At 38.2% G+C, this 15,223-nt stretch overlaps 1 protein-coding gene across 1 annotated transcript; it reads left to right on the plus strand.

Moving 5' to 3' along the window:
- Window positions 1-9,863: 9,863 nt before the first annotated feature.
- On the plus strand, window positions 9,864-10,658 carry LOC149187637 (uncharacterized). The gene has a single exon (XM_089409722.1). The coding sequence runs from the start codon at window positions 9,864-9,866 to the stop codon at window positions 10,656-10,658; it is 795 nt and encodes a 264-aa protein (XP_089265848.1).
- Window positions 10,659-15,223: the final 4,565 nt, after the last annotated feature.

Genomic DNA, 15,223 nt, shown 5'->3' on the forward strand with positions numbered 1-15,223 from the left:
TGCCTGTTAATATAAGACCTCCTCCTGGATCCGCTCTCTTGCACTACCCGGGTGCCTTTGATCCGGAAATGGAGTTTCAGCTGAGGGAAAGGAACCTTGCAACACTTGAAGAGATGCAGAACAATGCAGTAGATGTAGAGGCTCATTTGCTGATCCGAAGGGCAAAGTTGAAGGAAGAAGAGATGAAAAACATAGATCCGGAGGAATCGACATCTCTAGAGGTAAAGCTTGACATTTTGGTAAGTGCAGTGGAAGAGATGATGCAAAGGATCACCACAAGGAATGAGTATAATGTTCAAGCCCATGGCTCGCTGATTGAAGAAGAACAAGTTGCTGATCCAAAACATCTTCTTTCTTATCCCAGTTGTCATAGATCTGATAATGATTGTTTTATAGATCATCTTGGAGAAGAGAGATCTGTTGATATGACATGTATGCTTGATGATGTCTTTTATACTGATGATTTGCCTCAGTTTGATCAGTATGACGATGATTATGTTCTCCAAATAGAAGCTAATATTGCAGACAAATCAGCAGCTGGTTTGTGGGAGGAGGAAGTTCACTTTCAACAGTTCAAATACAATGATCAGCCATTGCATATCAGCTATGGAAGTGAGGAGGAAAGTGCAACAAATTTTGAAGTAAGTGAAGGATCTTTGCCTTTTTGTTTTGCTTCGTTTCAGTTTATCAGAGACAACTTTCATGCAATTAGAAATCAATTGTCGACAAGTCTTGATCTGGACCATCTTGAGGGCAATGAAAACCTTGTTCAAGACTTTTCTTATCCAGAGTTGCAGCCTCCGAATGCCATCGATTATGAAGTTTTTGATGAAAACTTGGAAGCTGGACCATATGATCAAATGATGCAAGATGATTCTGTACCTTTCTGTTTTGAATCATTTCAATTTCTGAAGGGAAAACTGCATAGTATATCTTCAAATGAGCAGCCTGTAGAAAGTCATGCAATCTCATCGGAACCAATAGAAAATCGGTTGCAACAATCTTTTCAAGTTTTTCATGATCCAATAGCTGATGTTTTGGATAATGTCTGTAGTCAAAGTCCTTGTCCTATCTGTGATCTTGACAAAAGTATTGATACAAACTTGATCCGACAGCCGGTTTCTTTGTCATTTTCAGCAGGAGTCTCATCACAAAGCTCAGATCAAAGTTTGCATTCATGGTATGAAGAGAAGAGAAGTAATCCATTGGATGAGCTAAGTCCCAGTGTGTATGAATTTCGAGATCCTTATGCAGTGTTTTTGGAGTTAGATAGAGAATCCATATTATTCAACAGATATGTTTACAAGTTTTCATGGGAGTTTCCTTTCAGTAGTTCTCTCTTGTTGTTCATAAGCAAACACTTGTGGAGAATTAAAACAGCAGTCGGAATACTTACTTGGTTGCATTGGTTGTTTCATTTCACTTGATCAGGTGATGAATGGAACTGTTAGAGTAGGTTTTGATGAATAAGCTCTATTTTGAGCATCATTTCTAGTTCTTCGGTTGTGTTTAATTATCGAGTCAGTTTTTAGTTGAGTGAGAGTTAGTTTGTGTCGTCAAGTCGTCAGTTTTCAGTCATGCATTTCAACTTGAGTTTTTGACTCCATTGCCCAATGGATAAGGCATTGGTCTGCTCTCCCAAAGATCTTCTGCTCTTGGCACCTCCAAGGAGCTACCATCCTCATTGGAGCCAATGTTAGTGTTAGCCTTTACAACCTTCCTCCAGTGATCAAACATGCTCTTACAAAGTGATTTTAAGGTTTCAAGGTCAAATTTTGTCATTTCAGTGAGTCTTCAAACAAAATTTGGTCACTAGGTATTAGGTCTAGGGTTTGCTTTTACTCCTTTCAAAGTTGTCCAAATGTCGGTCCATGTCACCATTCAGCTGAGTGTACCATCATTCAGAGGGTTTTCATCATCATGTCAAGTTCCAATGGGTCATTTTACACCTTGTTCATGCTTCAGTTGTGCTTAGGTAAGGTTCATTTCCCTCTCCTAGGGTTTTGAAGGTAATTTCTCTTGGATGGTCAAATCATCAGCAAAACTTGTATCCTGATGTTCATACACCTTCCCCTATCCTTAATGTACCTTATTAAACACTTCCCATCACTGAGATCCCCCAAATTCCTCATTTTTGCACAAACCCTAGTTTCTTGCTACAACTTGACAATTTGTAGGCTAGGTCTGTGTTTTGCCCTTTTGGACCCCTTCCCCTCACTCAATCTTTGAAATTCCACTTTCCCCTACTTCCTAACATCCCTCCCTACTTCCAAAAATTTTCTCAAGAATTTAGAAGCCCCTTATCCCCTTCATTTCACTTCATTTCGACAAATCCCCTGTTCCACACATCGGGATAGGTTTTACTCCAATGATATTTCTGAGCAAGAAAAGATGAATTTGGGAAAACTGAGAGAGGTTTTTGTCCAAAATAGGCCAAGGAAGAAAAACCTCCTTCACTTTTTACACATGTGTCATGGTTTTAGAGAAATGTCAAAAATACAGTTGCCTTAGGAGAATTGATGCACCTATAAAGTGACCTTGGGAAAATCAAGATTTCTCCTAGCTTGGTTGGCCTAATGACTTTCTTGATGAGTCAAATGATAACTAGACACAAATATCTTTCCAATGAGCTATCATGAGCTCAATTTGGGGTTGAGGAAGACCTTCAAAAGTTGACTGCAACAGCACTCTGCCTTTAGGCAGCCTCATTTTTCACATTTTGACCAGTCTTGGGAGATTTAATTTTTGATAGGGAAAATGAACTCCAAATTGAAAAATTCTAGTTGGGTTGGAAATTAGACTCAATAATATTTCCAACGAGCTATCCTGCGCCCAATTTGGACACCAGGAAGGCCTCCAAAAGTCTCCTGTAAAAAAGCGCTATGCATTGAGCTGGCGCTACGCATTGGGCAGTGATTTACAGTGTAATTTTATAACTGGCACTACGCATTGGGGCAGCGCGGCGCATTGGGATACAAAGCCTGAAATCCATTCAAATTCTTCCACCAAAGCTCCCAAAATTGTAAATTCCTCATTTCCCAAGTAAGTTCACACTCCAATGTGCTCAATGCATGAGTTTGTCTTAGTTCTCTTGGTGATTTTAATAGGGAAATATTAAAACCCTAGCTCCTTGCACAGTTTCATTGAAAATCTGCCTAGGGATTGAAAAATTGCCATTTTTTGTTGTCTTATTCCCCTCTACCACTTTCACATCTCCTTCACTTTCATTTCCCATTTCCCCTCTCATTTCCACTCATCCTACTCCCCTATCCCCAAAACCCTAAAACCCTAGCTTCTAGGCTGAAACCCTACTTTTCTTCATTACACTAATGGTTGTATACCCTATCCCCTTAATCCCAATCCCCTCATACATTTTACCCTTAATCCCATTCTCCACATATAATTTCCCAAACGCTACACTCCCCAACCCTATCCATATCCCTAAACCCTACTCACATCCCTAAAACTCTTACTCCCATCCTTAAACTCTGTTCACACATACATTTTTACACACTCTTCCATACACTCTACCCATTTCATTCCTCCACCATATTTTCACATTGTTATCCACAAAACCATCCATATACAACCACATTTTTCAAAACCCAAGGAAAACAATGGAAAGAGAGTGATCATGGGTATGAGCAAGAGATTGAACATGACTGGGAATCTTGGCTTGAGAGAACAAACTTGCACTTGGGAAATGATGATAGAGAAGGCCAACAATGAGAAAACTATGTTGAGGCATATGGCCTACCATTACTTGGTGAGAAACAAAAGTTGCAAGGCAAGAATCAGGAACTTGAAGGCTAAGTTGAAGAAAACATCGAGGAAGAGAAAAGAGCAAGATAGACTTCAGATATTGGCTGAGGCTTCCTTGGCCCAACACAGCACTTGATGGAGAACACTCAGCCCAAATTTCAAAAGATTTGGGACACTTTTTGCAATTTTGGAAATTTTGGGCCAAAACACATGTTTTTCTGCCCAATGCGCCGCGCCACTTGGTGCTCGCTTTTGATGGGGGTCTCCTTTTGATGAAAACTTAGCATTTTTGGATTTTTCATGAAAAAATATGCATTCTCACAAATGGCCAAGAAATTTTGACAGGTTTTGAGCCCCCAATAAGGTCAAAAACAACCCAAAAATGACCTTTCTGCCCCTTTTTGGATACACAGGTAGCAGTGTAGGGAGAACTCAATTTGGAGGGGCAAATGGAGGCAAAATTAAAAAATTCCACCTTTTCTGGAAAGTAGACAGGAAGACCTTTCCAACAAGCACACTTGGAGCAAATTTGGACACCGGGAAGGCCCCCAAAAGCAGCTACAAAAAGGCGCAATGCATAGGGAAATCAGCGCAACGCATTAGGGAAATTTTGCTCAGTTTGACAAAAAATGCTCTGTTTTTCGCTAGTTTCTTGACAGTTTGACTTTTCTTCTTCTAAATGTCAAACTCATGATGTAATTTAATGTAATTTGATGGATCTTGATGTAATTATGCTAAATTTTCACTCATAGAGGTAGATTCATCCATGAAAAAGTAGTTTGCAACTGAATGAATCAGTGCCCTAGTTTTTAGAGGCAAGCTGTTCCACTGCCTAATTTTTACTTCTCAGTTTAGAGTTTGTTGGAACATCTCCTAAACTCATGAGCTCGACCCCTAGAGGCTAGGATGAGTTGTTTTTTGCCTATATCTTGTGATTTTTCAGTCATTAGCAAGGGTTGGAATTTTGGGAAAGCTTGGAGCTTCATTGTATACACATTTCAGCAGTTTGGCTAAGGAATAGATAAGGGTTTGCAGCACTTTATGGGATTCATGTGGCATCTTGCTTTGGTATTGTGTTTCCTCCTGTAATTGTAAGTTTACATGTGTTTTATTTATGCCATCATCTCTCTTTGCTTCATCTTAACTAAATCAAACAAGAATAAAGGTAGAATCCATTGAAATTGCAGTGCTCTACCTAGGGTTTGCTTAGTTATTTATGTTTTCAGCTATTTGAAGAGGATCTCTGAGACTTTCTTTCCCTCTTCAACTCCTCACCTGTCTAAAGCTCTCCATTTCATTCAATTTGAAGTACCTAATCATTTGCCTACCTTGCCCCATAGAGATCTCTGCAAAACTGAGCCTCCATCGGGGTAGTTGGAAAAGGTGGAGTAGGAAAAACCCTCCTCAGGAGAGTCTTCACCAGTCAAAAGGTGAGAAATCTCTTCAGAGATGACTTATTTCTTTGGCTCACTATTTCCTGTTAGAAATGACAACAACCTATCACTAAATTTATTGATGTAATTAGTACAAATGAGTTACTGTTCAGTCAATTTTGTAACTATAGGAAGTTACATAATGAAATAGTCCATATTAAATTGTGATTTCCATAGAGGCTTGATGTAATGTTTGGAGAGTCACTTTTGACCTGGAGCAATAAGAATCCCAATCGCTTGCCCCGTGGAGGTTTTCTTGACACACTATCAAGATTTTACGAAATAATTTCTTTGTGTTTTCTTGTGTGATTCAATTTCCAATTTCTTGTGCATTTATTTCTTGTTTAAATGTTAATGGGATCAAAATACCAACAAGTGGTATCAGAGTTTAAAGTTGTGAGGGTCGTGAGGTAGTTGTAAAGAAAAATTTGAAGTCTAAAGCAAGAGTTGTATAATTCTGTCACTACAAATACTGACTTAAAAATGAAACGCAGACTGCAAACCGAAAGAGTATGCAGACAATAAGAATCCACCTTGTTTAGCTAGACATCGATTGGGAGTGGTCATTGACAAAAGCAGAGCCACTAATTTAAAAAGGAGTCTCAAACAAGACGAGCCGAGTAGAGGTCAAAACATAACGAGCCAAGACAAGGGCAATTTTTTTTTAAGATTCGTGCAATGTTGTTTTTCCTACTCTCGTTAAAGTCTAGCCCACGAGGTGAAGTTTCAAAAGTCTGGCAGGGGTCGTTAGAAGTTATCTGGAGTCCGCATGAATAAGCGAAGACACCGCTGAAATAAATCTGCAAAAAGAAAGCAACCACTCAAGCCATCTCCACCACCAAAGATTGTCGAGGAGTGTCGACTTGATTAATCTGGTGTGATTAATCTCTTGAGGAGTAGTTTGGTGCAAAAAAAAGGCACTGCAACCAAGTGCTAAAGGAATTTGGGAGTCGTCTACTTTGATTGAGCTACCAACCTCCAAGGAAAGTCATTGTTTGAAGGAGTTGTATTGATTGGGAGCCGTATGAGCCACCATCCATTAAAGCTTGTAGCAGCCGAAGCCAAGGGCATCATGAATTGGTGAAACCGACAGAAGTAATCGATTACCCCAAGTATTTTTATTTTGGTAGCAAAAAAAAAATGCTTGTTGAAGAACTTTTAATTCAGAAGAATTAAGTTGGGTTTTCTAAATAAAAGTAGGGTTTTGAAAAATTATCTCAGAAGATTCTTAAATTTTTGGTTTCTTGAAAGAAAAATTGAGTAGGGGGTTTGAAGTTTTTTTTTTAAAGTGGTATCCGTTATTAAAAAGAGAAACCCTAGTGAAAGAAACTAGAAGAAAGAAATTGAGAAAAACCCTAGTTGAAGGCAAAATTAAAAAGGGAAAACCTTAGTTGGAGGACTCAACAAAATTTTGTCATTAATAAAATTATTTGAAAGAGCTCGTGTAGGAAGAAAATGGCTAAAATGAGCAATGCTAATTTTGAGGTGGAGAATTTCACCGGTAAGAACAATTTTTCATTGTGGAAACTGAAGGTACATAATTTGCTGGTGCAACAAGGGTTGCACAAATCTTTAGATGGGGTTAGAAGAAAGCCTATTGACATGACAAATTTGGATTGGGAAGACTTAGATGTTCGAGATATCAGTACCATCTGGTTGTGCCTTTCAGATGAAGTTCTCTTCAACATTGTTGAAGAAACCTCAGCAGCAAGTTTGTGGGGGAAGTTGGAAACATTGTATATGACCAAATATTTAACCAATAGAATTTATTTGAAGAGGAAATTGTATAGCCTTCGGATGAAAGAGGGTACTAAAATTACAGAACACTTAAATGTATTTAATACAATTATTTTCCAGTTGTCAGATATGGATGTTAAATTTGAAGAAGAAGATAAAGTTATTACCTTGTTGTGTTCCTTGCCCGAGTCTTGGGATCACTTTGTGACTTCTATTAGTTTGAGCACAACCGAATCTTTAGAATTTGATTATGTTGTGGGAGCTCTATTATCTGAAGAAGTACGAAGGAAGTACAACATTGAAACTTCTGTGCCAGAAGCCATGGTAGCCAAAGGTTGGTCCAAGGAAAGAGGAAAGAAAGCAAGAAGTTATTCCATATGAAATTCAAAAGGCAAGAAGTGTAACGGCAAATGCCGGTACTGCAAAAAAATAGTACATCACAATAAATACTGTTGGAAAAGTAACGTGTCTGTTGAAAACCCAAAGAAGGAAGAAAATCAAGTTGAGTCAGGTATGATTGATGAAGTTTTATCTGCTGAATTAGGTATGGTAGATGAATCTATGCCTGTTTGCAATGTTTCTCATCATTATGAAAATCGGTTTCTAGATTCTAGTGCTTCTCATCACATGATTCCACACAGAATTTGGTTCACTTCATATCAAGTTGTAAATGGTAGTTTTGTGTTTATGGGTAATAATGTATCTTGTCAAACTGTTGGGATGGGAAATGTCATAATTAAAATGTATGATGATATAGTTAAAACATTAACTAATTATAGAAATGTACTTGAGTTGAGAAAGAATTCGATTTATTCGGGAGTATTGGACTCAGAAGGTTATAAGTTTACAGGTCAAGGTGGAGTGCTAAAAGTTTCAAAGGGGGCTTTGGTTGTTATGAAGGAAGAAAATATCAGAAACCATTATGGACTTAATCAAGTCAGTGAGGCAACGAATGTATCTGAGAAGGAATAAGAAGATACTCACCTATGGCATCAGTGGTTAGGCCACATGAGTGAAAAGGGCCTTCAGGTATTGGTGAATCACAAATTGCTTCCAAATTTGAAATCCTTGAGTTTGGATTTTTGCAAACATTGTGTATATGGAAAGCAATGTAAATATAAATTTAAAACCATAAGTCATAATAGTAAAGGAATTTTGGACTATATTCATTATGATCTTTGGGGACCATCTCCTACATTATCTTATGGAGGTGCATCTTACTTCGTAACATTTATTGATGATTACTCTAGGAAAGTTTGGGTCTATATGTTAAAAAGAAAAGTTGATGTATTTAATGTCTTTAAACAGTTTAAAGATATGGTTGAAAATAAAATAGGCAAATCAATTAAATGTTTAAGAAATGACAATGACGGTGAATTTACTTCCTTAGAATTTGAACAATATTGCAAGGATGAAGAGGTTGTTATACATAAAACAATTGTCTATACTCCTTAGCAAAATGGCATTGTTGAACGTATGAATTAGACTCTTATGGAAAGATCCAGAAGCATTATTAATAATGATAACCTGCAGAAGGAGTTGTGGGCAGAAGCAATATCTACTGCTTGTTATTTGGTAAACATATCACCTTCAGTTGCCATTAATTGTAAAATTCCTGAAGAAGTTTGGTCGAGTAAGTCTTGTGATTTTTCACATTTAAGAATTCTTGGCTGTGATACCTATGCTCTTATTCCAAATAATCAATGTTCTAAGTTAGACCCAGAAGAAAAATGTTATGTCTTTGTTGGATATGACTATGCAGTGAAAGGATACAGGTTGTTGGATATTTTTCATTTAAAATCATAATTTTTAATTAACATATGATTTATATAATATTTTGTTATTTATTTTAAATTTATATATTTATTGTCCACGAGATCTTGTCAGGTGCTTTGTTAAGGCACTCCTTAATGTGAAGTCACCGGTTCAATTCCCTAACATGATGAAGATGTAGATTAATTTTTTTTTAATTAATTTTGAACCATATTTATCTAATGTTTGTAATGTTTAACGTTTTCACTTAGTGAAAAAAATAAAAATAAAAATAAAATAAAATACATATTTATGTTATTTTGAACAAGACAAAGTGTTAAACATTACAATATCTCTACCATAATGGGGCTGGAGAGCATCTCTCCACTCAATTTAAAAAAAAAAGTCATATATGTACAAACAAACACATCTTGATAATAAATTAACAAATTTATTTCTTTTAATTAATTTTGAACTATGACTATCCAATGTTTTTAACAAACACATAACTTAACTAATATTTGATACAATATGTTTTATATTTTTAATTCTTTATTTGTTTAAATGAAGTATTACTTTGTCATTATTCATTTTAATTGATGCAAAATTATATATTACAAAATCTGATTTAAGTAATGGATTTTTTTAATATAGAAAAGTAAGTTATGATAGACATTCACTTTCATGAATTGAAAAGCAATATAGTAATATTTAGATCAAATAAATTATTATAAACATTAAAACCAAATTTAACAATGCTATATTTAATTTTCAACTAATATATTTAATTAACTAAATATACTAAAATAAAATAAAATAATATTTTCTATTATAAAAAAATGAAATCGGTCGAGGTGTTGGTGGTGACGGAGGGAAGCGATGATGTTCAGCAGATAGGGTTAGGGTTTACCGTAGGGTTTGCCTCTGGCAGACCTGAGATTTGGGCAGGGCGCAGGTAAAGTCTGTAGCCACCTGCACCAGATCAGGACAAGGAAGAGTCACGGGCCGTTGGGGTAGGAGGACAGGCCTCAGGCTGGGCTGACAAAGAAATGATAGAACCGGATGGGGGTGGGGAGCGATCCCCTCCTACAAAAACGTAACGGCAGGTGAGGCAAGCAGGAATGGAATGACCAGATTCGCAGGGAAACGAAGTAAGGACACGTTAGTCATGGGGGCTCGATGGAAAGCTGGGCTGGGAAACAAATGTTTGCCTCGGGCAACGAAAAACCCAGGTTTGTAGTCTCAAATAACAAACTAGAAGAATACAGAGGATATATGAAAGACCATGCTCTGATCTACAAGTTTGTAGGGTCGTGGCCGTCAGAGAGAGAACTGGCAAAATGGATACAACAGAGATGGCAACCTAAAGGACATATTGACCTAAAATTAGGCGCTAAGGGCTTCTTCTCGGTCATTTTCTCTAACCTGGAAGATAAGGAGAGGGTTTTCGAAAATGGACCCTATTTCTTCAACAATGCAGGTCTCTTTATGAGGCACTGGGAAGAGTGCTACAACCCAGATAAGGAGAGAATGTTAGCGGCACCAATATGGGTCCAACTGTTCAGACTCCCAATTGAGTTTTGGGATCCAGAAATCCTGGAAGGTATTGGGAACTCAATTGGGACCTTTGTCAAAGTAGCAGACACCACCAGGAAAGGCAGATATACATCCTATGCAAGGATTTGCATTTACATGAATATCACAGAACCGCTTCCTGACTGTATTGAGGTGGAGTATCATGATGAGGTATGGCAGCAACCAGTGGATTACGAGCACATTCCATTTCACTGCAGAAGATGTCACGAATACGGTCACCTCTTCAGATCCTGCCCCTTGAATGCAGCGGGGGCATCACCGGACACTAGGAAGGAGGAAGAATCGAGGAAGGAGGAAGAATCAGGCAAGGATGGAGATGATGGTTTTACAGAAGTGCATCGCCGGAAAAAACCTCAAAAAAGGATCGACAAATCTTAAACCACCTTCCAAGGAATCAACTCAGGTAAATCAAAATAAGTTTGCGGCTCTACAAGAAGAGGAAATGGAAGAAGTCGACGAGGACAGTGGTGAAGAAGCAACAGAACCTATAAAGATAGACAAAGGGAAAAGTAAGGCACAAGCCAAGACAGGGCTGGAAAAGGAAGGAGAAAGGATAGAATCCCAACAAGAGTAGATCCAAATGGAGATAGACCCCTAGAAAGACAAAGGTAGTGAATAAGAACAGGTCATGAAGAGACTACTACAAGAATGGAGACATCTGGATGAGAGGTTCATCCCAGAAGATCAGAAACAACTATACAAAGACATGTTCCAACGTTACAAGGAGAAATGAGGGGCAATCATAGTTAGTCAACCAGAACACCTAGGATCGCAAGGGGGACAAAACACAGAAACAGGTAATACAGGGAAAGGGGGAAGAAAACAGGGAAGAAGATCCATGAGCGAATCCATTCAAATGGTAGGCGAAATGTTGGTGAATTTGGGAAGAGTCGTACCTCTGTTAGAGGTATTCCAACAACCCCTCAAATTGTTGAAATGATAATTACAACTTGGAATATTAGAGGACTGAACAGTAAGGGGAAACAAAGATACCTGAAGGAGAGACTTAGGAGAGATAAACCTAATATAATGATAATCCAGGAAACGAAGATCAGTGAACAGAAATTGAAAGACATTATGGACAAGTTTAAACCGCATTACAAGATAATAGGCCAGGATGCCATAGGAAGTGCTGGGGGCTTGGCAATACTCTGGAACCCAGAGGAGGTTCAATTTGAAGACTGGGTAAGTTTACCTAGAATTCTATCCGGGAAATTTAGGAACATTGGATCCAAGGAATGGGTTCTCCTCACAGGAGTGTATGGACCACCTATACCCAGAGAACACAGGATTTTCCTTCAGAACTTGGAAAAAACACGGAGTCTCTTCCCAGAAAATCCATGGATTGTAGGAGGTGACTTCAACATGATCACATCACTAAGTGAAAAAAGAGGAGGTCTCAGAAGGTCGGATATGGATATGGAAGCTTTTGGGGATATGATCAATGAACAAAGATTGGTGGATATCCCAACGATAAATGGGACACACACATGGAACAACAGAAGAGGAGGCACCCACCAAATCGCCTCGCGGTTAGATAGATTCCTTATATCAGAACAGGTAATAAACCGGGATATTTTCATTGAGGCCATGATCCTCCCGGGAATGGGTTCTGACCACTAGCCGATCAAACTCGAAATTGACCTCAAAGCTAGCCCCAATAAGCGCCCTTTCAGGTTTGAGGCCTTCTGGCTCAGAGACCAGAAGTTCATGACGAAAGTAGAGGAATGGTGGAGACAAAGTCAGCAGAGGGGAAGGAGCAGAATGCAGACCTTCCAATTGAAATTAAAGGAAATAAAAGAGAAAATAAAAAAATGGAACAAAGAGGAATTCGGGAATATCTTTAAGGATCAGCAGCAATTAGCCCAGAGAATGAGGAGAATCCAACAAGAAATCATAACAACAGGTAGAAGCGAGGATCTAGCTAGAGAGGAAGGGGTTCTGATAAGTCAAATTGAAGAAAGAAGGAAACAGGAAGAGATTCTATGGAAACAAAAATCAAGAGTGAATTGGTTAAAAGAGGGAGAGAGGAATACAAAGTTCTTCCATCAGGCTATGATTCAGCAGAGACAGAGAAATAAAATCTTCTCTATAAAGAACGCAGAAGGAACTCGCCTAACTCAGCATGAAGAGATGGAACATACATTGGTCAGCCACTTTAAAAACCTCCTCACGGAACCCCAAGAGGATCGACGAGAAGCTATTGGGAGAATATGCAATGAGATTCCCAGCATGATTACCAGAGATCAAAACCTAGCTCTTATGAGGGCAGCTACCATGGAGGAAGTTGAAGAGATCGTGAAAGGGATGAAGAAGAATAAAGCTCCAGGACCAGATGGTTTCACTGCAGAATTCTATCAAGCGGGCTGGAAATTCTTGGGGCAAGACATTCTGGATGTGGTTGAAGAATATCGAAGAAACCAGAAGGTATGTCCCAACTTTAACTCTATTATTCTGTCACTTATTCCTAAAACTGCTAAGTCTAAAGATCCCCAAGGTTTTAGAACTATTGCCCTTTGTAATGTGATCTATAAAATTATTGCAACCCTTATGGCCAAAAGACTTAAGCCCATCCTTTCCAGTATTATTTCCCCTGAAAAAACAAGATTTGTGGAAGGTCGTCAAATTCTTGATGGTTTGATAGCATCACAAGAAGTGGTGCACTCTCTGAAATCCAAAAAAGAAACAGGGATGATGATCAAACTAGACCTCTCTAAGGCGTACGATCGTCTGAATTGGGAATACCTTAAATCAGTGCTAGTTGCCTTTGGTTTCTATAACAGATGGATTGCTTGGGTCTCGGATATGATCTCCACCCTGAATTTTTCCATTCTCTTAAATGGTATGCCAACCACCACCTTCAATGCCTCTAGAGGATTAAGGCAGGGGGATCCTCTATCTCCCTTCCTTTTCATCATAGCGGCGGAAGGGTTGGGGAGATATATTAAAAAGAATTGCAGGAAAGGAAAATCAAAGGGCTCCGGATTTGGGGGAATGATCTACCGATCACACACCAGCAATTTGTTGACGACATCATGCTATTCTGGAGAGTCACTTTTGACCTGGAGCAATAAGAATCCCAATCGCTTGCCCCGTGGAGGTTTTCTTGACACACTATCAGGATTTTACGAAATAATTTCTTTGTGTTTTCTTGTGTGATTCAATTTCGAATTTCTTGTGCATTTATTTCTTGTTTAAATGTTAATGGGCTCAAAATACCAACAAGTGGTATCAGAGTTTAAAGTTGTGAGGGTCGTGAGGCAGTTGTAAAGAAAAATTTGAAGTCTAAAGCAAGAGTTGTATAATTCTCTCACCACAAATACTGACTGAAAAATGAAATGCAGACTGCAAACCGAAAGAGTTTGCAGACAATAAGAATCCACCTTGTTTAGCTAGACATCGATTGGGAGTCGTCATTGAAAAAAGTAGAGCCGCCGATTTAAAAAGGAGTCTCAAACAAGACGAGCTGAGTAGAGTTCAAAACATAACGAGCCAAGGCAAGGGAAATTTTTTTTTAAGTTTCATGCAATGTCATTTTTCCTACTCTTGTTGAAGTCTAGCCCATGAGGTGAAGTTTCAAAAGTCTGGCAAGGGTCGTTAGAATTTATTTGGTGTCCGAACGAGTAAGCGAAGTCACCGCTGAAAGAAATCTGCAAAAAGAAAGCAACCAATCAAGCCATCTCCACCACCAAATATTGTCGAGGAGTGTTGACTTGATTAATTTGGTGTGATTAATCTCTTGAGGAGTAGTCTGGTGCAAAAAAACGGCGTTGCAACCAAGTGCTAAAGGAATTTGGGAGTTGTCTGCTTTGATTGAGCTACCAACCTCCAAGGAAAGTCATTGTTTGAAGGAGCTGTATTAATTGGGAGCCGTATGAGCCACCATCCATTAAAGGTTGTAGCAGCCAAAGCTAAAGGAATCATGAATTGGTGAAATCGGCAGAAGCAATTCATTAGCCCAACTATTTTTTTTTTTGTAGCAAAAAAAAAAATTGCTTGTTGAAGAACTTTCAATTCTGAAGAATTAAGTTGGGTTTTCTAAATAAAAGTAGGGTTTTGAAAAATTATCTCAGAAGATTCTTAAATTTTTGGTTTCTTGAAAGAAAAATTGAGTAGGGGGTTTGAAGTTTTTTTTAAAAAATGGAATATGTTATTAAAAAGAGAAACCTTAGTGAAAGAAACCAGAAGAAAGAAAATGAGAAAAATCCTCGTTAAAGGCAAAATTAAAAAGGGAAAACCTTAGTTGGAGGACTCAACAAAATTTTGTCATTAATAAAATTATTTGAAAGAGCCCGTGTAGGAAGAAAATGGCTAAAATGACTAATGCTAATTTTGAGGTGGAGAATTTCACTGGTAAGAACAATTTTGCATTGTGGAAACTGAAGGTACAGAATTTGGTGGTGCAACAAGGGTTGCACAAATCTTTAGATGGGGTTAGAAGAAAGCTTGTTGGCATGACAAATTTCGATTGGGAAGACTTGGATGTTCGAGATCTCAGTACCATCCGATTGTGCCTTGCAGATGAAGTTCTCTTCAACGTTGTTGAAGAAACCTTAATAGCAGGTTTGTGGGGGAAGTTGGAAACACTGTATATGACCAAATATTTAACCAATAAAATTTATTTGAAGAGGCAATTGTATAGCCTTCAGATGAAGGAGGGTACTAAAATTACATAACACTTAAATATATTTAATACAATTATTTTCCAGTTGTCAGATATGGATGTTAAATTTGAGGAAGAAGATAAATTTATTACCTTGTTGTGTTCCTTACCCGAGTCTTGGGATCATTTTGTGGCTTCTATAAGTTTGAGCACAACCGAATCTTTAGAATTTGATTATGTTGTGGGAGCTCTATTATCTGAAGAATTACGAAGGAAGTACAACATTGAAACTTCCGCGCCAGAAGCCATGGTAGCCAAAGATTGGTCCAAGGAAAGAGGA

The sequence above is a fragment of the Pinus tabuliformis genome, chromosome 3_1 (genome assembly GCF_031772625.1).
Source record: "Pinus tabuliformis cultivar Carrire ecotype Pingquan chromosome 3_1, CPIR1, whole genome shotgun sequence".
NCBI lineage: Eukaryota > Viridiplantae > Streptophyta > Pinopsida > Pinales > Pinaceae > Pinus > Pinus tabuliformis.